Source organism: Microcebus murinus, chromosome 11, assembly GCF_040939455.1.
Source record: "Microcebus murinus isolate Inina chromosome 11, M.murinus_Inina_mat1.0, whole genome shotgun sequence".
NCBI classification, from domain to species: Eukaryota; Metazoa; Chordata; class Mammalia; order Primates; family Cheirogaleidae; genus Microcebus; species Microcebus murinus.
Window position 1 is genome coordinate 10285626 of NC_134114.1, and position 25640 is coordinate 10311265.

The 25640-nt window shown below is 38.8% G+C and overlaps 1 protein-coding gene across 1 annotated transcript in view; it reads right to left on the bottom strand.

The window, feature by feature from the left end:
- Positions 1-1262: 1262 nt before the first annotated feature.
- DNAH5 (dynein axonemal heavy chain 5) overlaps positions 1263-25640 on the bottom strand; it is a 259158-nt gene continuing 234780 nt past the window's right edge. The window contains exons 72-79 of the mRNA XM_012790275.2: positions 24200-24419; positions 22576-22781; positions 21740-21943; positions 19687-19902; positions 17889-18101; positions 13702-13854; positions 13056-13287; positions 1263-3080 (exon numbers count right to left, since the gene is read on the bottom strand). Of these exons, the coding sequence (XP_012645729.2) occupies positions 2929-3080; positions 13056-13287; positions 13702-13854; positions 17889-18101; positions 19687-19902; positions 21740-21943; positions 22576-22781; positions 24200-24419 (1596 nt within the window). The 3' untranslated portion in view covers positions 1263-2928. The remainder of the gene's footprint in view (positions 3081-13055; positions 13288-13701; positions 13855-17888; positions 18102-19686; positions 19903-21739; positions 21944-22575; positions 22782-24199; positions 24420-25640) is intronic.

The following is a 25640-nucleotide window of genomic DNA, read 5'->3' on the forward strand; positions in this document are numbered from 1 at the left end:
TATGCCACATAGATTAAGTATGGAAACATCAAATTGTGCCTCATTAATGTGTACAGTTACAATGTGTCAATTAAAAAAAGTAAATTTTATATTTAAAAAATACAAAATAAATGTCAAGTAAGGTGCTGAACATGTAAATTAGCTTGATTTAATCATTCCACATAGTATACATATATCAAACACTAAATTGTACTCCATCAATGTAATAACAATTGATTCATCAATTAAAGATAATAAAAATAGGGGCGGGTATATACATACATAATGAGTGAGATGTGCACCATCTGGGGGATGGTCATGATGGAGACTCAGACTTTTGGGGGGAGGGGGGGAAATGGGCATTTATTCAAACCTTAAAATCTGTACCCCCATAATATGCCGAAATAAAAAAAAGATAATAAAAATAAAAAAATGAAAATGAATTAAGATAAATGGGGATGCTGTAGCGTGGCTTCTGCCTGCTAATCAGTGATACAACTAATGTGCTGAGGTCTCCCCTGCTATTCTCGCTCATAGCGTCCTGTATTTTCCTTCATAGCACTTACCTCACAGTCTTTAAGCTGCTGTCTGTATACCCCATGAACATCAAGTTGTCAAGTTATATGATCATAAATTGGGATTAGGCATAAGTTCATACATACCTGAATGATTGCATATTTTCTGCATCAATTCCTCTGAGGTGAATTCTGTGAGATTAAACACTGTGACATCCTTTTTTCACCTTTGTACCACCAGGGCAGTAGAATGCTTGACACACAGGAGGTATGAGATAAATGCTTTTTAAAAATAAATTAATATTGAGACAGATGAGAAGACTGCACTACAGCTGTGCAATGCTACCAAACCCCTGGTTGTGGTTTTCTCCATGTCCAAGGCCATGGGGGACTGTCTCTATCACCTGGAAGATTCAACCAATTGGTCCTTTCTTGCCCACCTGACTCTGTGGAGCAACTACCGCCCTTGTGGGAGGAGCTGGGGCGAGGGCGGAGCAGCTAAGCAGAAAGGGCCTCATTGGCTCAGCACCACTGCAGAGACATGCCAGGGCAAATTAGTTCCTAAAATTGCCGAGTTGTTTTCATTGTGTCCTTTTCTACCTTGGGTCTCCAAGACTTGCACATACATACTAACAGGTATGTATCACAAAATTATATGAATTATACGTTTTCAAATTATCTGATTAAAAATCCAGTTTAGAGAGCTTATTTCTGGATACTTAGTGTCAATTACCCCCTTTCTAATAAATAACAATTACAATTCAGGTATTTACTAATGACATTTTATTAATTCACATCATGTTCACATTTCCACGACTTGTTCTTCAAAATAAAATGATTGTTTTGCCACAGTCCACACCAATCAACCGATATATTAATCCATACCGAAAGAAACTACTCAAATGAAAACAGGATCATCTAAGACAGTAGGAGTCACAGGAACAGCTCAGGCCTAACTATCGTGATCATTAACATAAAATGATGATACTGGTTGTGCAGAACGGAGCCTGGGGAAAGGGACCCCCATATGTCTCCTGCTAGCCACCACCCATAAAATCACACACACAAAAAATGCAGTTATGCAGATCCAAAACTAGCCAAGGGTTTGCAGACCACAATTCTAATTTAATACTGATCAAGTTTTCTAGTCAATAGGTTATAGATGAAGCAGTTTATAATACATAACTAGAATTTAAAATAAAAATATGTGAAAAGTTCCTTAGATAATATACTTCCTAAAATATAATTATACTTCCTAATTATAAAAGCTCATGTGAAATCACTACACACCAAGATTTTTATTCTTTTTCTGTTCTGATCTTCTACATTTTTTAAGCCAACTATAACTATTGCCTTACTATCACACCTGTTTTTATTTTTCCACATTGTTGTTTAATTTTTGTCCATGTGCAAATATGCTTCATAGTTATAAGCCCAGTGTACTCAATATTTTATAAATTACATCTTTCACTTAATTATAAGTGTTTACTATTTTCATATTGTGAAATCTTCAAGATTATTTTTTCCTGTCTGCCTAATACCTCCTAATTTCCTTAAGCATAGCCTTACTATTGAACACAGGCATTTCCTATTTTTTTTCTGTTATTACATACAATTTTATATAGAATTTTGTTCCATCTTTTAAATTGTTTCCTTGGAATAGAGAAAATGATCAAAGCATGTGAACATTTTCATGACTCTTTCTGTGTTTAATTATTTTACGAAAAGGTTGGTCAATTTACATTGCTCTAACAAATTGTGAGTATATCAGTTTTACAGAGAGCACCCTGTGATTCACTTTTAGCTTTAATTTTTTACTATAAGAGATATCAGTATCTCACTATTAATTGTAAGTAGGGTTCAACCTTATTCTATATGTTTGTTAGATAGATTAATATAAATTATCTCTTTACATTCTTAACACATTCTTCTGTTTCCTTCTATTTTTTTAAAAGGTGTTTTTAATTGGCTGCTTGAAGTCCTGAAAATAAATCTCTTAACCTGACCTAAATGCAAAAGGCAACAGAAGCAAAATCAGCACAAACCTCCCCTGTTACCTGAGAGAGCTTGGCTGTTACCAGGCCACATAAACAGAAGAATAATCCCTTCCAGAGAAATATGGCCTACTTATTCTCATCAGTCTTCAGAGTGAAGTAAGAAAATGCATCACTGTGGACTTGAGGGCCATACTTCATTAGGAAGTAGTAAATTTTACTTTTAGATCACTAAATAATTTTTTCAACACAGACATTGGTCACTAATGATGAAACAGGTAAAATGTAATTAAGGATGCAATTAAGGAGTGGGGAAAATCTATGGAGCTCAGTAATTGTGTGAGCAAACTGATTTATACAACTGTCCAGCACTCACAGAGGAATAATGGTTACAGTAAATTCAGATCTTGCAAAGTATTGGGTGGGGCAGTCCCCCCACGTTACTTGACGTCACAGAGAAGGGCGACCCCACGGAGCACCCAGTGTTCAGGGGCCTGAGCCGTCCTGAGGTCCACAGCGGCGATGTAGTTCAAGTCCGTTCGAACTGGTTTCTTGTAGATGGGGCAGGAGTAAAACCGAGGATCTCTTATGGCTACAAAAAAAAAAAAAAAATCATAAAAGAAAGGAACTTGGTGAATATCTAACTTAAGAGCCCAGAGAGTCCAGAGCCAAGCTTGTGCACTCGGAAGCTCATTCCAAAGAGACATGGGCTTGGCAGAATATGGGAATTCTTCCTAGATATGAAGCAGACACTCCCATATGGTGCCACTGGCTATGGCAAGGTACCCAGGCAGCTTCCAGGGTCCCCTGCCCACTGGTCCCCTGCCCAGTGCCCTTGACATAACCTCTGCCCACGTGCTTCCTGCTCTGCTTTCTACCTGTCCAACTCCACATCCCCCTCCTCTCATTCTCCTTGCACCAAACCCTGGGCACACACACACTCTCTTTTTCCTTATGGCTTGCCCTTGGCACAAGTGCCACGTCACTTTTAATCAGACATCAGGCATTACTTCATTATTAGTATTTCAAAATCTTCAACCCTCTGTCCGAGCCATCGTCCACAACACACTTTAAATCACAGGATGGAGGGTCCCCAACCCCACCCCCTGGCAGACTAGGTGTTGTGAATTCTCCACATATGTAGAGAAATAAACATTGCTGGGAAGCAGAGAGTAATGACATGGTTCAGCTCCCTGAGATTCAATTCTACCTTTCTGGAGTAGAAGAATAGATGCGGTTTCCACAACCACATATGCCATGAGAGGCAGCCTGTGCATGCCCATCCTCCAGAGAGCCTCTCTAACATATCCATCTCCAACTACAAGCTCGCTTGCCCTCTCAAGCCTTGGACTCCCCACACTCAGGGACTGACCCAGGTCTGGGAGGCCTTGCACTTACACAGCTCATGGGGGCCTTCTTTAAGGAAAAGAGTAAAAATTTACAAATACGAAATTAGGCTTTGGAAGGAGCTTCTGTTTGTGAGCAGCCTGAGAGTTTAAGCTTCACTGGTTTCTTGTGAAATCCATGCTGCCCACAGTAGTTTATCTGCACAACTCATAACATCCATCTCAGGAGGTAGTACTTTATTTTATATTCTTTTCCAGGTTATACATTTTTTAAGGAGAGAGTTGTGTTCATGCCTATCCTTGTACTTTTCTGGAAGGCTAATGCAATATTATAAATGACTGTGACATCACTATTGAGGTGAAATCACATTTAACTATGAGAACAACTTTACTTTCATGAATTAGTGTTATAAACAGAGGCACAGAAACATGTAAATAGTAATTTTTTAATGCAATGTTAATGTATCAGATTCCCTCGATTTATTTCTCAAAGCTAACTTGCTCAATAATTTGGCTTTTTCTAGCAAATTATAAAATCGAAGCACTATCAGAAATTAAAGTCTCATTATTTGACCCAACAGAACCTTTAACCTACTGTGCCATGTATTTTTATATACTAACTGTAGATTTAATTGGTTTTATTGGAAGAAGTTAAATATTTGAATATGATAATATATGTAAGTTTCAATATCAAATAAATATTCTAATGCAGTGATTCTCAACCACGGGTGATTCTACCTACAGGGGACATTTGTCAATATCTACTGACATTTTTTATTATCACAACTGTGGGCTTCTTACTAGCATCTTACTGGTCAGAGGCCAGGGATGATGCTAACATCCCATAATGTACAGGACCTCCTCCCACAACAGTTTCCCAGACCAAAACTGTCAATAGTGCCAAGTTTGAGAAACCCTGTTCTAAAACAACAATCATAGATATTTTACAGTATTTTAAAACTCTGTTTGCTCAAATCTATGGAATTAAGCATTAGAAACAACCTAAAACAATGTAACACTTAATTTTTAAGACTGGGTGCAATTTTTTTTAATTTCTATGAGAATATCACTAGTAATAACAATTAGGCAAATATATATAAAAATTCTGAACAAGTGAATGACAATAAATCATGGAATGCAGTTAATAGTAACTATACTAACAGATACATTTAAATCCTTTAATCTTAGAATCCGTAAATATGTAACAAATATCTAACTAATTGTTCTTCTTGATGTAAATTTGATTTACAACCATTTTATAATCCTTGAAATAAGCCTTTGATGTCTTACATGTGAACTTAGTGATAACTACAATTACACCCTGGGAACTATTTGACTACTTGGATTTCAAACCCAAAAGAAAAATGGAGGGGGGAAATGGCATTCTCTTCAATAAGCAAGTGAAAAATAAAAATAATTCTCTGAAATATTTATCCAATTTTATTTATTTTTAATTGCTTCAGAACTGAAGGTGCCAATGCCAAGTCACAGCATGCAGCAAACTTCTGCAGCAGGATTAGAAGCCACTGAAAATGTAATTTTATAGTGAAAATGCTGACAGATGCTAAACAACTACAGAAACAGATGATTCTAAACCATTCCCCTGCTTATACAAATAACTTTGAAGACAAAAATAAGCATGCTAGGTAGGTAGAACAAATCAGCCAAGTATGTTTAAAGCCTTAGGGTTCCAGAGAGAGGAACAGAGAAAAGAGGTTGTGTAAATTGGTGAGCTATACACTTTAGGATCCTCAATGTTTTAATAAAACACCTTGGAAAATTTCCCTTCCAACTATATAACTTTCCTATATATCCTACACTTTTCAACCAAATGTTAAAATACATTACATAGATTCCATACAATATTCAAAATAACCAAGTTACATAGAGAGTCTCTACATAACCTTTAAATCATTCCTTGGTCTAACCTCCCTTTTGCTAATAACATTTAAATTACTTGACCATTCATTGTTACATACAGTATTTCTTTTAATCATTTAAAAGTCATGAGAGTTAAACATTTTAATAATAGTAGTAGTTAAAAATTATGTATCATGTGCTTACTATGTGCTTAACATTGTCAGCTAAATTCTGTCAACAACCCTATGTAATGGGTACTATTATTGGATCATTTTACAGATTAGACACTGGAACATAAAGAAATGAGTTGCTTGTCCAAGATAATAAAGCTATAGTGACAACTATGAATCAAACCTGGTCAGAATAGATTGACAGCCTGTGTGTTTAATCTCTGCAATATCTGGGATGTACTGTGCATGTGTACCCATGTCTTTGCAGGAAGATGTGAAAATGGAGTAGAGAGAATTAGATACCTGTGTTCAATCTGTGGCATATTTGAGACTCCTCCAAAGCCACATGACTAATTACTAAGTTGATGAAGCCAGGAGAAAAACCAAAATATCCCGGCCCCTGGCTCACAGTCTTTTCCTGGAGAACACGGGAGTGAGCACCTCCATCCTGCAGAACTGGGGAGCCGCAGAAGTGGGAGCCCATGTGCATGGGGCAGAGGCCCTCACTGTACTCCGACCACTCGCAGTCTACTTTGCCAAGTACCTGAGAAAAATTAACTCAGGGCTTCATTATGCAAGGGAGCTGTCTTTGTTTAGAGTTTAGCCATTATTTGCAAGTTTCATCCCAGTACCAGGAGGACTCTAAATGCAGTGTCAAGCATAGCACTAACCACAGGGATTCCCAAAGGTTTGCATACACCCCAAGACAAATGAATGTGATTCTGATACCAGCTTTGCCACTTGGTAGCCAGGAATCATGGGCAAATTACCAATGTCTCTAAACCTTAATTTCCCCATCTGCAAAATGGGGCTGATACATGTTAAAGAACTGTTGCAAAGATTAAATAAGTTAATATATGTGAATGTCTGGTATAGTATATAATGCCTGGAATGTAGTAGATGCCTACAGTGCGTTGCTTGCTATGTTCTCGTTCTCTCCTCTCTCCCTCTCCCTCTCTCTCTCTCTCTCTCTCTCTCTCTCTCTCTCTCTCTCTCTCTCTCTCTCTCCCTCCCTCCCCCTCTCCCTCTCCCCTCCCCCGACATACCCATGCACACGTGTACACACATGTGCATATACTTACATACCTACCATTTCACTAAAGCAAATTCCCCAAACTCACATTCTCCATGACTTTGCCAGAGTTCCAGGTTTACAAGCTGGAAATGGATTGAATGTCACAGGGCTGAGAGGCTGGCTCTCCACCCCTGGTCACCAATTGTGGCTCTCCCCACCCTAGGCCCACATCTGCACAGCGTTGGGTCAGAGTGAGTCACAGGGCATTTGTAGATACACTTTTTCCTTAGCAGGAAATAGCCGGGTAGCTTCAAGGGCCCTGAGACCCCTCACACACCCAACTTAGTGATCAGAGGTACATATAAGTCTTGCCTCATTGCCCCCAAATATTCCAATCATGGTTTTCCCATCACATCTTCTACAATACTGAAGTTCATTTAGAAGCATTGCTCTGCCCATATAATAAATCTGTAAAGAGACTCATCTTTCCTATATCTGCCCTTTCCAGCCTCCTTTAAGAATATCTAGAATTTGTGTGTGTGGCTTTACCTTCCTGGTGAATTTAACGCTATCTCTGTGACTATTCCATGAGTCCCTAGTGAGAAACATGAATTTATAAAAACATTTGGGAGTGTACCACTCAATTTTTAGTTAAAATAAATATCTAGATTCCTTCTTTTTGAAAACAAATAAACCAATACTGTGTCTAAATTTCTTTTTTTCTTTTCTTTTCTTTAGACAGACTCTTACTCTGTTGCCTGGGCTAGAGTGTTGTGTCTAAATTTCAATACAAATTATTTAAACTGAGAAATGGCCCTTTATATTAATGTAAAACTATTACCTATAAGCATTCTAATTTTAAAATGCTGCACTTGAAATGTTTTGGGATCATTTATGATGCTCTACCCTTTTATGTCAATTAGAGCCCTAGTCAATTACCAAAAATAAATAAAAATTAAATGTATAGCATGAATAGAAATGTTAGTTTTCCATTGCTAAAGAAACACCTCTTCAAAAACAAAGTTATGTGGCAAACAAGTTTCCACTAAAAAAAAAAAAAGAAAGAACTAAAGTTTTCTTTTTAAAAATATGTTGAAATTAATTCCTTTTTCTTGTGCTTATTTTATTTTTTCCTTTACCTGCTGCTATTGAGCATCACCACCAACTAATGCCCAGCGGGGTGAGTACAGTTCTGCCATAAAAATCTGCTCTTAAATAATAAAGAATTGCCAGTATTACACAATTATTTCTTTATTACTAGCATGCTGAGCTGTTCAATGTCAAATTGCCATGGATTTTTATAGTATAGTCATGAAGTAAAAGGAAAAGTAACACCTAACTCAAATTGAGAAAGATTTTTCTTTCATTTTATAAGGGAAATATTTCTACAGCATGTTGATTACAGGCAATGATATGATAAAGCAAAATTTCTAAAATACCATTTTTTTTGCCAAAAGAACATTTGATTATTGTTTCTATAAAATAATCCCCACTGTAGGACTTCATGCCACCCTAAGAACCAATAAATTTAAAGCGTCAGGTTAGATACTTGTCTCAGCCCAGGCAGACACATTTATCCTTTCAGATTCAACTAACGCTGTGCAACACTATGCGCCAAGCAGTGTGCTGAGATCCTTCATGATTCTTATCTGATGTTCAACTCTTCCCTTTACAGCCTCCTCTTCCTCCATCCTTTAAACACTGGTCCTCCCCTGGGGTAATCATTTGTCTCTTCAACATATTACATAACCTTTCTGAGCTTGTTGTCCTCAAAGCAAAGATAAAGTTTCCTTGCAAACTATTGTGAAGATTCAATGAGACACGGTGTGAAATCCACCTGAAAAGCACTCTCCATAAATGTCAGAGAGAACTCTTTCAACCTCTACCCCATCTCCACCTTCTACCTGAAGAACCTCCTTCATATAGAAGCTTTGTTATCTACCTAAACATTGCTGATATCCAATTATCCTGCACTGAGCCTATCTGCTAAACCCCAGATCTAAACTTTTGGGAGGAGCCATCATAGAGGTAAAAGCCCACATTTGGAGTCAGGTAAACCTAGGCTAAATCCCAGCTGTATTGCTGACCAGCTGTTGAACTATGTACAAACCACTTAAGGTCCCTAAGACTTAGCATCCTCTTGCTAAAGTACAGATAAAATATGGATAAGATTAATAGCCTTTCAGGATCATTACAAGGAAAGAAAATGGAATGTCAATAAAAGTCTCAGGGAAGGCTTGGCACATAATACAAATTAAAAAGAATCAGTAAGAATTTTTTCCTTTAATTTTGCTTTATCCCTATTGATATTATTGAGAGTCTACCAAAGAACTCTTCTGAATGTATCAAGGGCACCTCCACATCATCTTATCCAAAACCAAGTGCAAACTTGGTATCTTTCTGAAAGACACTCACTCTCCTCCTCTATTGTTTACTAGTCAAAAAGAAATGGATTTGAAGTCATGATTCTAAGACTAACTCAAAATTTCCCAGGGGAGTAAGTATAAAACCAGAGTCAAGAGGTGAACCATGGGGAGATGGGTTTTCCAGGGCCCACAAAGGCTGGGGGCAGCGACGCAGTTCAAGGATGAATGGATGCTGCTCTTTCTACCCTGCCTCTGCAGGAGAATGTGGCCTGACTGGCAAGGACTTTGGTTGAAGAATTGGAAAGCCCACCATAGATCATAAATAACTTCTTATATCCATCTCATCCCTCTCTAATCAGAGACATATAATGAATGAACAAGTTATGTCCTTCCAGAATGGTGATATAAACTTAAATATAAAGGAATAGTGGCATAGCAGGAATTGAGCTTCTATTTCAACTCTGGAAGTAGCCCACTTAGGTTTACTGGAGAGAAATCTTGACAGTCACATGCCCCATTGGGAACACAGATGTCTGGAGAAACCACACTAGATAGGCTTCAATTGCTCTTACTCTGGGATCCCATCCCTCTGTCTTTAAGATCATTGTAATATAAGGATCTCTTCCAGCCAATCACAACCCATATACACTGATGCTGATGAGAAAGCCAAAAACCTTAAAACATTCTCAATTCTCTCCCTCCTTCCTCTCATCCAAAGGATGCTCAGGTCTTCTCCAGGTCCCAGCTATTGTTCTTACCCACCTCCCTCCTGTCCTCTCCACCCTTTTGTTGCTGCCTCTACTCATTATCACTTGCTAAATTGTTCCAATGGCCTCTATCTTGGCTCCCTCTATCTCAGACCCTCCTCTTTTATTCTCCACCCTCACTCCTCTGGGCATTCACCTTACATGAGGAAAATCTGGTGATGACACTCACACAACAACTTCAAAATCTTGAAAAAGTCAACCACACCCTTCATACCCAGGCTCTCTCTCCCTTACCATCTTCAACCCCTGCCAGTCCCCATGTCCCACCGAATTCCTTGGTTATCATCGTATGTTCCCACACATACCCTCGGACTTCATCCCTCCCCACTCTTGCCCTTCATCATTGTTCTCCAGCTGCACACTCTTTCTGTTCCTCAGACAAAGAACATCCATAGCCACCTCATGCCTTCTCAATTTTCCTCTGCTGCTGGATATTAGCACAGTCCCTTTCTGTCACTTGGATCTCAATTAGATGTTCCTTCCTCCCTGAACTTCTAATTTATTCCATTCTTTAGCATACCATGTTCGATGGCTTGTATGTGTTGCCCAAAATTTCATGTGTTAGAAATTTAATCTCCAGTGCAAGTGTTGGGAGATAAGGCCTAATAAGAGGTTATTGGGTCCTAAGGGTGAATTCCTCATGAATGGATTAATGTTGTTATCTCAGAAGTGAGTTAGTTATTGCAAGCAGGGGTAGTTATAAAGAGATTTTGGCCTGGGCCTCTCTCTGTCTCATGTACTCATTTTTATGCCTTCTGCCTTTCACCATGGGATGACCCTTAACAGATGCTGGTGCCATGTTCTTGGACTTTCCAGTCTCCAGAACCATAAGTCAAATAAACTACAATTGTCTATAATTTACCCAGTCTGTGGTATTCTGTTATAGCAACAGAAAATGGACTAAAACATTATGTGTGTACTCTCTCCAAAGAAACAAGAACTGTCTGAAATCAGCACCTTCATTTATAGCCAATTCTCATTATTCATGGTACTTTTGCCCTATAAAGTCACCATGAACAGTGAATTAATGGATGCTGAGCCAATGCTCCTAGAGGAAATAACAGAATTAGTTTCCAGCAAGCCTCTGGTCACAACATTTTCACCAACCAATCAATATATAGTCTTGTTCTATGTGTGTCTCTGTTTAAAGACAGTGTTTAAATATACACTGTTGATTCATTAACATTAAACTCAAGTCCAACAGCACTCATGCCTTAAGGAAGTTTATCCAGCATAAATATTCTCCATAATTACAGTATAGTCTTCTTGTACTCAGAAACAGGAGATAACATTTAAGCACTACACTTGGGGGACATTTTCAAGAGAGAAAAAGTATAAAAATATGAAAACATGGCACTAAATAGAGTATGAGAGTGGAAACAAGAAGGCAAACTGTTGCCTCACTCAGCATAAGATGGGAACATGTGTGTCAGGCAACTCTAATGTTTTGCTGCTCTGTGCATGTCTGTGAATGGCCAAGAAAGTAACAAGAGTATCAATTTGGGGGTTACAAAGAGATTTTAGCATGTAGACTAACTCACAAATATAGAATCTGCAAGTAACAAGGTCAACTATGTTTGTTTCTTTTATGGCTATCACCCACTCTCTTTTGAGACCAACCTCCACGTGAGTGGGAAGTCTGCCTGGTCTATTTTCATGGCTGCATACCCGACACTAGAGCAGTGCTTGGCAAATGGTCAGTGCCAGATAAATAGTCAATGAAAGATCAGGTAAGCCATAAGTTCTTTCCCTCAGCCAAGAAAAGACTTTCCCTATCACACTCATTCTTATCCTCCAAAGCACATCTCAAAAGTCATCTCTCCTAACCTCCCAGACACAGCTTTTTTCCTTCCAGGCTCCGTGAGCATCCTGTATGTATCTCTATCATAACATATATGCATTTCTATTTTAATTATTTATTTACTTATGAGTCTCCTTCACTAGACTGGGAGTCCCTGTCAACAGCCTTGTTCATAACTCTCTTCACATCTCTAACACCGAAGGTCATGGCTGGTATCTATTAAGCATCCAGCAAATGTTTGCCTATAAAAATATGCTTATTGTTTATAAACTCTTTTCCCTGACCCATGTTTTCAAGTGTGTTACTTATCCAAGGATTGGGCATATTACCAGCTGTCTTTTAAAGAGAGATTATTTCATCCCTTTACTTGTTGTAATCTTTTGTGCTTCTATCATAAACTCAGTACTTCCTTGGGATCCCCTATCATGGCTACCTCTAGAGTTTATGGCTTTTGCTTCTAAAGTGAACAGAGAATTCCCTTGTACGCTGAAAGGTGGTTATTGCTGAAGACATATTAGCTGAGTTAAATGCACACAAAAAAAAGCCTCCAGAAAATGGCAAGCCAACAATGAGAAACAGTTTAGGTATTTTTAGACTTCTCAAATACAGCTTTGACAATTTTGTCAAACTCTAATAAAATGTGCTTCACAGACGTGTTATTACATTCAAAGGCTGAAATAAGAATCTAGCATTTTACCATGAACTATAGGATTAAGCTAAATGCCCCTGAATTCAATCTGGATTTCACAACCTGGCTCAAACCTCCAAGCTGGTAGAGCCACAGCCTCCAGGTGAGCCCTGTGGGGTCCTACCTAGAATGTCTTCTTATCACCACTCACCCCACCTTACATATCCACGTTTAAAAGCCCACGGAGGCCCAAAGCTCCTACAACCCAGCCCTTGACCAATTGGTCTGTTATCTTAACCTCATTTCCTACCATGTATTAACTATGTCAAACATTTCTTTTTCATCTCATCAGTGAATGTTTCATGAGTGCCCATGTATATTTTATCTGATTTATTAGATAAGTAAGAACTATCTAGAACTATTGCCTCCCAAATGGTGCTCAAGAAAGTGTCCAGAGACCAATAACTCCTCACTGAACATGGGCGTGAATGTAGAGCTCGTGGATAAAACAGTAAAATCTTTATTACCTGCTAACAAAAATACTAAATTCCTATGCTTATAATGTCACCCAACCCAACAATACCAACCCTCACTGGATGTACAAGACAACTTACTGTTGTTTTCTGCATAAATCCTTATTACAGGTATCAGCTCAAAGAGCACTTTGGGTTTTGATTCAATGAGTTTCATGTTCCTCTTGTCCCAGCCAGCACCTTCAAGATACAATCCATAGACATAGACACCCTCTGTGGGAGGGGCAGAAATGTCATCCTTCATCCATTTGGTGACTTCGTTGCAAAGCACCATGTTGTCCAGAGCCCAGCCTTTGTTGGCCCGAGTTATCTCCTATTCAGGACAGCAAAGGATGAATGCAGCAATTAGAGGTTTGCCTTAATAGAAAGAGCATAATAGTAATGAAAGTTTAACTCCCATTCACCCTAATTCAAAGGAAGTAGAAAAATATTTAAAGAATTAAAAAGATTCTCTCATGAAAAAAATGTCTATATCCTAATTTAACCCACTTAAATTTTAAAAAGAAATATAAAATCAAATCAAATACAAAAATAATAAATATTTTAAAATTCAAGCTAGCAGCCTGAGAACAAGTGGCTGGATTTATGTTCATGAGAATATAACTGCTAGTACCAAAAAGAGACAGTCATTCTCTGTCTTATTATAGTCTTTAAAACTATAATGAAAGAAGAAAACCCTGTAGAGGAAAATTATAATAACACAACGGGTGCAAATCAGAGCTATTACCTGTCGCATTGCAGTTAAAAATCCCTGGGGGTTAAAAAAGCCTGTCATCCAAAAGCAATGGGGTCGGCCATTGAAAACCCAAGAGGTAAATTGGCTGTTTCTTTCTATCAGTTCAGTGAACCAGAAGCCCAGCGTACTTGAAACCCAAGAAGCCTGAAATGCATACATTAAAACGGTTAATTGATGTAAGTTTAATTCTGCAGTGTAAACTGGCTATGTTCACTGAAAAATAATGAGGAAATATCAATCTCACTTTTAAAATGCAAAAGTCCCTAAGCCATGAATTAATTTCCCTTGGACTCTGACATGTAAGCTTACCAAATTATTCTTTCTCCTTAATAATATTAATGATACTAAGATATAATAGAACCACATAATTGTCACATGAGTAACAGATCAATTCACAGAGCTGTTCAAGATGCCTGATGTCAACTGAATCATTTTCCACTTACTAATGTATTCATTCCTGATTCTGCTAGAAAGGAATCAAAACAATTTATTGAATTAAATTTAACAGGCTTCTACCATTTTTCCTTAGGTCACAATTTCAATCAATACAATATAAAATAGGATTTCTATTTACATAAATATGTTCATGGCCTCATCAAGATAAATCATCAGCACTTTAAAATACAGTCTGTGCATAATAAATAGTAGAAGACTTACTCTACTTATTTTTAATGAAGTAAAAAACAGCTATTTTCTGGAGTGTTTGTCCCTTAAAATACACTTTAATTTCCTCTCATTAAGGAGCAAATAAAGGAAACCCAGGTCCCTTTACCATCAACAAATTATCTGCATTTATTGCCTATAACTTTCCCCCTGAATTCATTTGTGGAATTTCTATTATGACAATCGGCATGGATATGTCATTAATGTTATCAGCAGCAGCACTGGCAGGTAACTCTAAACCATAGACTTATAATATTTTACTTTAATTGTAATATTTTATGTAAGAATAAATGTAGCAATCAACCTATGTAGGTATACCACTTGAATTTTAAATATCACATGAATTAATTTACCTATTTTTCAAGAGCTACTGAGATTCCAAAGACTGATAATGAAGTCGAGTAAAATAAAAACCTGAATAAAAAGAACATAATTTAAGAATTTAATAACTCATTCTATCCTATCTTTACAGGGGTGTTAAAAAGACGTGTTTATACTACATTTGGTCTGAGGGCAGAGGGAGCTGTTAACGAGATTGTCTCCTGGCAAAGATTCCTGTTCCAGAGTCCACCAGGAGCTGGCTGAGCTGGGGGAGCTGGTTTCATGGGGAATGAACCAGGAAAGGCCAGGGACCCAAAAGGTTCTCCCTCTGACCTTGGCAATGAGAAGAGGCAATCCAGACAGAAAACTCCCTGCACTTGGCAATGAATGTGTTGAATGTGAGAAGGAAATAAAGGAGCCTAGCCAAAGTTGATTCTGAGCTTGTAAGCCATGTGGCTGGAGGGATGGCTGGTGGTGTCATAAAAGAAGAAAATAAGATGGAAAAGTTGACAAGAAACCGCCCTACTTACTCTATGCTGCCTGCAGCACTCATTGCCTTGGAATCTGCCGATGCCCTGGGTGAGACAGCCAAGGCTCAACACTAAACAAGTCCTATGACCTTCCCAATTGCCAGGTAGCCAGCAGAGAGGCAAGCCTCCCCCGTACCCCCAATTTTACCTCTACATGCTGCCCTCCATGAGCCTCTTTCAGTCTGACCCAACCCCAGCCCTCCTGCCTCCCAAGCCTTCCCAATGGACCTTCAGCACCTTCAGGGCCATGGCCAGGAAACTCCTCAAGATCTTCAGCCTCTTTCCTGAGCATTTCTCCACCCCTCTCTTGACCGAAGTCTGTTCCCCACCCCCACCCAGGACAGACTGATTCCTTTGTAGTCTTCCTAAAATGTCAGCTGCTGTTTTCCTCATACCACACAGCCCTCAGAACCAGGGGAGGAGTAGATTCCCTTGTCATTTCTGACTGTGATTGTCAGGTCATCATGTCACATCATTCTCTTCCTTTGAGTCTCATGTCATGTAGACATATTGTCCTTACCCCTTCTGATTTCTGTCATCTACTGGTCACTGCCTCTTATTCATCAAGAAATTTGGTTTCTGGTTTACTATTCCACTCAACCCCTCAAATAATCATGAGTATAATGATGGTGATGATGTTCGTGGTGGTGGTGGTGATGGTGGAGGAGGAGGTGGAAGTGGGTGGTGGAGTTGGTGGTGGTGGAGGTGGAGGTGGAGGTGGTGGAGATTGAGGTGGAGGAGGAGGGAGCTATCCCAATGGTATTGTTGGTAGAGGTGGTGGTGATGACGGTGGTGGGTGGTGGTGGTGGTGGTGGTGATGGTGATGGTAGAGGAAGAGGTGGAGGTGGAGGTAGTAGAGGAGGTGATGGAGTTGGTGGTAATGGAGGTGGAAGAGGAGGTGGTAGAGATGGAGGTGGAGGAGGAGGGAGTCATCCCAATGATGCTGTTGGTAGAGGTGGTGGTGATGACGGTGATGGTTGGTGGTGGAAGTGGTGCAAATGCAGGTGGTGGCAATAGTGACAGTGGAGGTAGTGATGGTGGTAGTCATTGCAGTGGTAGTGGTGATCTCATTTTGCTAATAACAACCAAGCACTTACATACCACTGGCCATATCCCAGGCACTGTTGAAAGCACTTTATATATATCAGCTCATTTAATCCTCACAAAATGCTAGGAATTACATAATACTATCATTTCTATTTTACCATTGTACAGATGAGGAAATTGAGGCACGGCTAGCCAATTAGCTTACCCCAGGTTTCACAGCTCAGAAGAGAGACGATTTGAACCCAGGTATTCTGACCCAGAGTAAGTTCATACAACCCATATACTGTCTTCATTTACTTTTATTAATCATTTTTGGGTTACTTCAGCATCCATATGAATGACCCATTTCACTTCCTACTTTCTTATCTCATGACCTTCTGCTCTGTAATGATTATTGCCCATTCCATTTCATTCCCCTTCTCCCACACTCACACTTTAAATCTTGTCATCTTCAAACACTGTCCTGTTGGAAGGAGCATGTTTTTTCCATTCCTATATTCCTTCCATGGTTTCATTTACATTCCTAACTTCAGATTATAAAGGAGTGAATCCTGTTGCATCTCTATACCTACATTTATATCGTAGTTCCCTCCTTCTAACCTCCAGGTATGGCAGGGCATATGCATCATGAAGTGAAATAGAAGTGAGAATCCTGGGAGCAGAGTCACTGGGAGAGTGAGCTGTCAGGCCAGCACTTGATGGGTTCACACTGTGGGTGGGATCACCCTGGATGATGGCAGTGGTCAGAGGGAAAACAAGCCAGGTGGCAGATCCAGATTTTCCCAGGAAATATGTTCTAGCAGACAGCAACAATGCTCACTCTTTCCCCATGTATTTTCTTCACCATAATCAATCTTCACACTCTCACTTACATTTCCCCATAAAATGGGTATGGAAACACACACACACACACACACACACACACACTCTTAAATACAGCACAAAGAGAAGAATGTCATTTAGGCTCCAACCACTCAAATGTCCTCTCCTAAAACACACTTATTTTTCTACTTATAAAGACACTCAGGAACTCATTTTCCTTTTCCAAGTGGAAAATTATTTCTTAAAACTATACCTGTCTTTAGCACAATTACCAACAGGTAATCAGTAAGCATGCTGTTAAATTATTATCTTATTATTTTGAGATATATGTACTATACATGATATTTACAGACACAGCAGGGACTTTTTCTTTTTGGTTTGACTTTTGCTATATGTATGTGTCTTGACACATTTCCATCTACGAAATTAACATCAAGGGCTTTGGAATCCAAGGGCTTGGGTTTAAATTCTGATTCTTGGATTTCTTAGACATGTGATCTGGGAAAAGACTTAACCTCTACCAACTTCAAGTTCCTAATCTGTAAAATCAGGGCAATAAAATGCAAAATTTATATGAAATAATGCATGTAAATTGACCAGCAAAGCACTTGATATGTGGAAATAGCTATATAATTTCCTTCCCTACTTACAGTCTAAAAATACAGGGCTATAAGGAGCTTAGTCCCTAAGCAAAAGAACCATTTTGAGTAATCATCCTAAGACGCTTTCTACTTGCCAATTACAACTATTCACAACAATAAGTGATTAGGTAGGATAAAGCAGGTTTATATGTACTTTTTTCCACCAAGCAGGGATTCTGGCATCAAACATGCAATCCAACGCATCTCGTAGATTTTCGCTCATGATAATGGTGCCGTCAATAGCAAGTTTTAGCTCAGTGAGGGTGCTTCGGACAAGGCTGAGTACCCTTTGCATTCTGTCTATTTCCTGCCTGAGGAAAATGTTCATCGGCTGGAATGGCCCCATCTTCTGCAGCCTCTCTTTTACCTGCCATGGAGACATTCAAAGCACATATTAAAAATTAGACAGCTACTAAGGATTGTATGGAGTTGGTGCCCTGGAGCTTCTGAAGAGGCCCGCATTCTTACAATTCCATAAATAATAAGCCTTTGTTTTTTTTTAATGGCAGAAAAAAAGAAGAATGAAAACACCTGTTTGATGACCAGTCCAAATTTTCATACCATGTGGGAAAGAACAAGCAGCCATAAATTCACAGAAGAATGTAAAATGCATGACCACAATCATGCAGTCTTCCAAAAAGCAAATGCATTCATTGGGAAATATTCACTTATTGTCACGCAAGCAGATATATACCGACACAATCATTCTACTGATTGACTTAAAAAACTAGACTTCCATTTTAAAAGCTTTCTTTTTTTCCATGAAAGCATCCATCCATCCACGCATCCACCTGTCTGTCCACCCATCCATCCATTCATTATCATCCTACAAGTATTTGTTGAGAGTCCTAGATATATGAGATATTGTGCTAGGCTGATTTGCTTTATCCTAAGGTAGCACTAACAAATTCAGCAAAAGGAGGGAGACTCTTCTAAATGCTGCTGCTTACTATGCTTATTTATGTAGCTTTTATTCTATTTTTAGATATTTTTATTGCTTCATAAATATTTAAACCCCTGTTAGTTGTGAATGACCTCTTTCCTGATCCTATAATGAAGAGTGCTTATGAAAGCTGATAACAGTATTGATTTTCTCCAAGCAAGTTATCAGAGATTCTTTCAGGAAAATTATCCCCTTGATGACAGGTCCTGGAGTTTGACCGTAGTACCAGCAGCAAAAATCGCCCGCTTAGTCGAAAATTGTAGGATGCAAAGGACACAAAACTCTACAGGATTCCATGTGAAAACCAAGTGGAAAAGGGACAAGGCACAAAAAAACACGGTGGCTCTGTGCCAAAAGTGCCATGCGACTGCCCACGTCATCTCGTAAGATTGCAGGGAAAGTAAGCCACTTACTTTTGGTTTTATCAAAGATTTCAAAAAACATCATCAGGGTAAATCTTTTTACAATATTCATTAAAATATCTAAAAATTAACTTTCATAATTATAAATTTGCTTAGAAGCTACTTATACACTAAAATGTATCAATTTTCAAAACTAGTGAGAGGAAGAAGGTGCAGAGAGGAATGATATAAATATAGACTCCCTGAAATTAACACGGCCTGAATTTTAAGGTGTTCATTAAACTACACAATATGTATTTTTTTAATAATCAGGTGCATTATTCTGAAAATACATGGCTTTGCTTTGAACAAATGACAAAATAAAATACCTTGGGGAAAATTCTGGAAAAGCAATCCTAACCCATCAGTCATGCTTGTAAATCAATACTAAAAATTAACATTCTCAAGAGCTTTCCTTATTGTTTATATTCTGAAACACATTGATGGATTCAAACATGTCTTTTTTCTAGTTCTTTAAGAAGTCTGTTTTTAAAATAACTTTTTTTACTTTTGGAAAATTTAACTTCTGCCCTCCTTTCTTCTTCCTCACTCCCGCAACCAGACACAAGCCCAGCTGACACTCGGTCAGGATTGTTTCATCGACTCACTTCAAAGGGGCCGTAGTCGGGGGGCAGCTTCTCCAGCATGTCGTCCGCCAGCCGTGCCACCACAGCCTCCCGGGTCTCGGCCCCGGCACCAGAGCTGTCCTTGGGCTGGATGCCAAGGACGGCGTCCAGCACGTCTTTGGCCAGCTTGCTCTGGTAGGTGATGTCGGCGTTGGGGTGCAGCCCAAATACCTCGGGGCTGTCGTAGGCGGGCAAGCTCTGAACGACAAAAACCCCAGGGTAATAAGCACGCGTTCAGTGATACTGTCTCAGGAAATAAAAGTGCTTTTATTAGGATAAGCATTTGCATAATATGTCCTATTTGTGTCAGGCTACAAACCTCAATGATTCCTCCAGTAAAGAATCAAAAGTTGCCTTGAAAAGAGAATTAGCATTGAGAAACATAAAAAAACAGGCTCATGAGTCTTTAAAGTCTACACCTCAAGCAAAATGTAATCAAAGAGATACTGTCTTGTTTTATGATATGTGAAGTAGGAAGGGAGCCGTGGACTGGTATTTTGTTTTCTGATAGTCTAATCTAATTCTAACCAGTTGTTTAAAGAAATGTTGTATAACTAATGGTTATTATGTTTATAAGACACCAGGAAATGACAGTTTTAATAGTCATGGCCCGAATATGGCCACAGGTGGGAGTTGTACTCTCCCAGGGAAAAAAGACAGAGACTAGAAAAAGAGAGAAATATTGAGGGAACAATAGAATCAGAGAGAAAAACGGAGAGATGGAGCATGAGAAACAGCCAGAAGAAGAATAAATAGGCAAAAACCTTCCCCATCATTAAAAAAAAAGGCAAATTTACCTACAACTTGACATACACATATGAATCTTATCCTTAATTATTGTCATATTCATATTTTCCCTCTTTTCTCCTTCCTTATTTTATGCCTTTTTACATAATGTCTTCTTATGAGTTACCTCAAATGTACTGTGAAATGGGGAGTATATAAAGAATATATACATGTTCAGGCAACTCTAAATTTGTACCTTCATAGGCACATTTTCTACTCAGAGCTGATGATTTAAATACACAGGCAGTACATTAAGACAAATATATTTGATTTGAATTACTAAAAATGCAGAGGTGATAATATACAATAAGCTCATTACATTAATATATCAAAAAAATCCTGTAAATACACTGATAAATTTAGCCTTTTGGGGCTGTTGTGCTTTAGTTTGTTTACTCTGAGATAAATCATAGACAGAGACCAAAGACACTGCTAAATAATGTTCTAATAAATTTAAGGTATAGAGACAGTAAATGTAGTCATCTTGAAAACCAGATTTCTTTTCTGTACATATTCCCAAATTTCCTATCAAAATCTACCTTACTCCCTTCTTAGAGCAATGTTTCTCAACCAGGGACAATTTTGCCCCTCAGCGGACATTTGGCAATGTTAGGAGACATTTTTGGGTCTCACAAGAGTGTAAGGGGCCGCTACTGACATCTGGTGGGTGGAGCCCAGGGATGCTCTAGACACCCTACGACAGAGAACTAGCCGGCCCCGAATGTCAACTGTGCCGAAGTTGAAAACCCCTGGCTTAAAGGAAGCTCTCCTACAAAGCAGGTTCCTGGACCCATCCCTACACTGGTCTTCAGGCCAGGAGTAAGGACTAGATGTCACAGGATAAGTCAGGTAGATTGAAAATAGAAAAGATTGAGTCTAGAAGCTGCCTTTGCCCTCCTGCTGTGATAGCCGATGTCTCAGGGGCAGAGAGCTCCAGGTGATCTGTCTCCGTCTCCTAGTTCTAAGTCTGCCCAATCTATCATCTCCCCAAAGAAAATTCCTCCCTGAAGCATTAAAACAGGAGGAGGATGGAGAAAGAATTCACACACAACAAACACTCAGAACGAATATAAATATTTCAATCATCAGGTGAATATAAAAATATGAAGAAAGCATATATAGCAAAAGCTTTAGTATATATCACCATGAACACTTCATTTAAAAGCAGTATACACAGAGTGAATAAATGTCAAAAAGATCAAATGACTACAGATTTTGCAATATGCATCAAATTCTGAAATTGACAAACCTGGATATATTGAAGATAATTATCCACTGTGCTGCATTTGGGAATATTGTATCCTTGGTAAAAACTGAAATCTGGTCCAAACATGTTTTCACTGAACCAAACCTTAGCAAATGTGTTCAGCAGTCTCTTATCGTAGTCATCAGTGACCCTACCTCCATACTGAATCTCTCCTATCATGTAGTGGACGGTGCTCCAGGAGATGCCCTGGGAAAAATTATAGAATCATTGCGTAGAACTGATGACTGTCTCCGCGTTATTTTCCCTGCCACGAAACATGCATGCATTCACTTTCACCCATGTCATTCAGTCAGCTCTTCTTCATCAGTCATGGGAAGAGAAAGTGTAGAGAGAAAACTAAATAGGCAAACAGGAAGGGTTACTCAAAGCTCACATCCATGATTTGAGATAGACTCTCTTAGTGCATTCACTTGTTTTCATACTTCAATGTTAACAGAAAAAGAAGTTCCCTTTTTGACAATATTCAGGCAGTTCTTTAAAAAGCACACACTTCAAACACAATCTAGGCTCTCAGTTTCATTTCTTAGGATTTTAAAAAACAACTTTCTCCACCCATCCCGCCAACAACAGCTTCTTTGAAGTCATCATATTTGGAATGTCAACTTGCCGTTGAGAAATAAAATGATAACCAAAATTTTTCCATTTTTTTTCCCTGAAATCAAGAGGCAAGTAGAACCCAGATTGCTAGGACTTAAAGATGACTTTGCAAAGCACAGCAAATCCTCACTCTCAGCTGGTTTGCCCCCAAGCTAAGTGCTCATGTGGAGCTCAGCAACCAAGGCCCACAAGCACCAGCAGCAAGTGGTGCACAGCAGTACCTTTTTGATATCCATGTCGTCCAGGTGGTTTTGGATGAACTGCACAGTGGCGTTGAAGTCTGCTTGATTAAATTCATAGGGGATATTCCACCCCAGGGGGCCAAACTTGCGCCTCTCCTGGACGGTGGAGTGCAGGAAAGCCACCGCGTACAGCATGGGCTTCCACTGGGCCCCGGAGCTCACGTCCAGCAGGTCTTGGCTCACACCTGTTGTGGTCAGGTGGGTGAAAAATGTATCATCTCTCAAATGTCTTTATTTTTTATTATTTTTATAAGTAATCACTTTTGTAAACTCCCGATATTAAACTTTGCTTATTTTGAATTATCTTTACTATACTCATACGACAATTATAATTTAACTTCTGGGTGTCCAGAGGCAATTTCTCTCTGAAAATTTTTCAAAGAGATTTGGGGGTGGAGGGAAAGGGAGCCTTTTAACATAGTCCAAGTTTTTGCCAATCTACCAAGATAATGTGGAGATAAAATTGAAATGGAAGGGTAATGGCAGTTAAAATAAATACTATAACTATTACTAATAATAATTATTATATTATTATTTTGAGCATATACTTGGGTCATACACCCTTAACTAATTTAATGTTAACTAAAATAGTGTGTATAGAAACTCGTTGTAACCAGAAAACATGCCCCAAATAATGATTATTATATATTTACATATTTATATATTATACTGAATACATAATTATATATTATTTGATTTGTTTTTTATTGCCATTAGCCTCCCTCCTCTATTTTATTCCCACATTATCTTATAGGTTGGCAAGAATTTGTGTCTTCTTAGCAAATTATTATGTCTTCTTAGCAGATTTTGTCCCTGAAAAATCTCTTCACAGATTTTTCCGGATTGAAGTACAATAATTATATTTCTTAGTAGTAGTATTATTAAACACACTATTTTAGTTATAATTTATTCCAGTCCTCCTGGATAGATTTTATTGTCCCTGTTTTACATGTGAGAATGTTGAAACTCAGGTTTTGTGAGTGCCTAGCACCCAAGAGAACAAAGCGTTTGTCACCAGGAAGGGCCAGAATCAGAACTCCTGACTCCAGGTCCCACACCCTTTTCCCGACCACGGGTCCCAGACACAAAGCTATGAAGCAGAGGAAGAGAAAGCAGAGAGAACAATCTCAGTGCCAGTCATGACTGGAGGGCCACTTTTGTCTGTTTGTGGCTATGTGAGTTTTAACTTCGCTCACGTTCTGATCCACGGCCCTAAGGAAATGAAGGCAAGCTGTCACTTTAACACAGACCCCGCTCTTGGAAGAGGCTACTGTACCACTTTAGGCATGGGGCATAAAGACCATAAATGACAACACTGTCAGGTTTTGATGGCAACGAAAAAGGCAGGCGCCTGGCTGGAGAACAGCATAGGCTTAAGCAGAGCAATATTGGGAGAACAGGAAAATCGAAGGTGGGGAATCCGAGCTCTGACTCCCTGGCACCGCCAGGGCACATTCCACGGGAACAGGACAAAAGGGGACCACCACCTCCCAATCAGGTTAAATAATAGCACTACTTGGTGTAACTGTTTCCTAGCTAATTCTGCTTGTTATAATTTCTTTAAGAAAATAATGTGAAGTACCAAAAACTCCCATAGACTCACCACCATATGTTCTTTTCAGTCCTGCCCGGAGGCCCTGTGGAGGCTCATTGGCAAATTTAATGGACATCTGAAGGAGTGTAATGGGGAACTGCTTATGCACCTCGGTGGTCACCCAAAGGCGGAAGGTGTCATGGATGATCTCAGTTTCTGTGATTATGTCCATCAGCTCATCCATGAAATCGAGTCCCAGATGGCAGTTCTGCAGAAGTGCCCAACCTCCCTAAGTCAACAACAGCAAATGGAAATTGGGTGATTTTGTGTTTTACACAGAGATTTAAATCACTAGGTTCTTTGGAAATTAAATAATTAGAATTTAATAGAAAAGTATACCGACTGCTTTAAATTAATCTAGGATTAAGGATACAATAGTGTTTAATTAATTAAGGATACAATAATTAATACAATTAATTAATTAAGGATACAATAGTGTTTAAATGAGATTAAGTTATATTTTTTCCTGGTCCAGGCATTTGTCCCACAGTATACGAGCATGCCAATTGTAGTTGTATTATATGGTAGCGGTCATGAAAATAACCAAAGAAAATCATAAGAAAGAGATAATAGTACTTCCAAGTAAAGATGGCTAGTTGAAAACATACATTCAGTTCAGCTCCCTCCTTATATTCCAATACAACTTCAATGAAGGGCTTTCTTTATTAAGGCATGAACTCTTACAAAGACAGTGAGAGTGAAGACAATATCAATAAGCATTTAAAACTGATTCAAGAAAACTGAATCCTAAACTGGCATTGAAAGAAAGGTGAGGTGCAACCTGATCTATACTACCTAACACCCAAAATTCTCAAGAAAAGGTGGCACAAGATATCTCTGGAAGTGGTGGGGAAAGGTTGGCTAAAAGAAGAAGATTGAAAGTCTATTCCCCAATATGTTCTCACCTCCCCAAATGAAAAAAGAAATTGATTTTCTTTAGCAGGCAAAACAGACAGGGTGGTCTGGAATGGAGGCCACCAGCGTATTAAGGGAATAGGTGCCACACTGGAACGGATAAAACAGGTACCTGCTGAATTTGGAGACCTGCTACCTCCCTTCTCCCGCTAGTTTCTCAGAATCCTGGCAGCCAGACATACATCCTTTAGAATGTGGAAGAACCGTCCCTGAAAATCTGACCACCTCTAAGAAAAAGAGCCTTAGAAAATAATAAGCCATATATTTTGCATATATTATTCTATAAGAATATTCTTTGTGTAAGGCAACTGAGGCAAAATTTGGAGTCAAGCCATAAAAATGTCCTCTATATCTAATCTATGGGATATTTTTGCTAAAATCATCTACAATGTCTAGATCATAATCTTGAGATGATTTCCCATAACTTGCTTAGGATCATTAACTAGAGTAATATGAGTTATTTCTTTTTCTAAAAAGAAAATCAAGCGCCAGATCTAAAATCTTAGCAGAGTTACATAAAAAACAGGTAATTTAA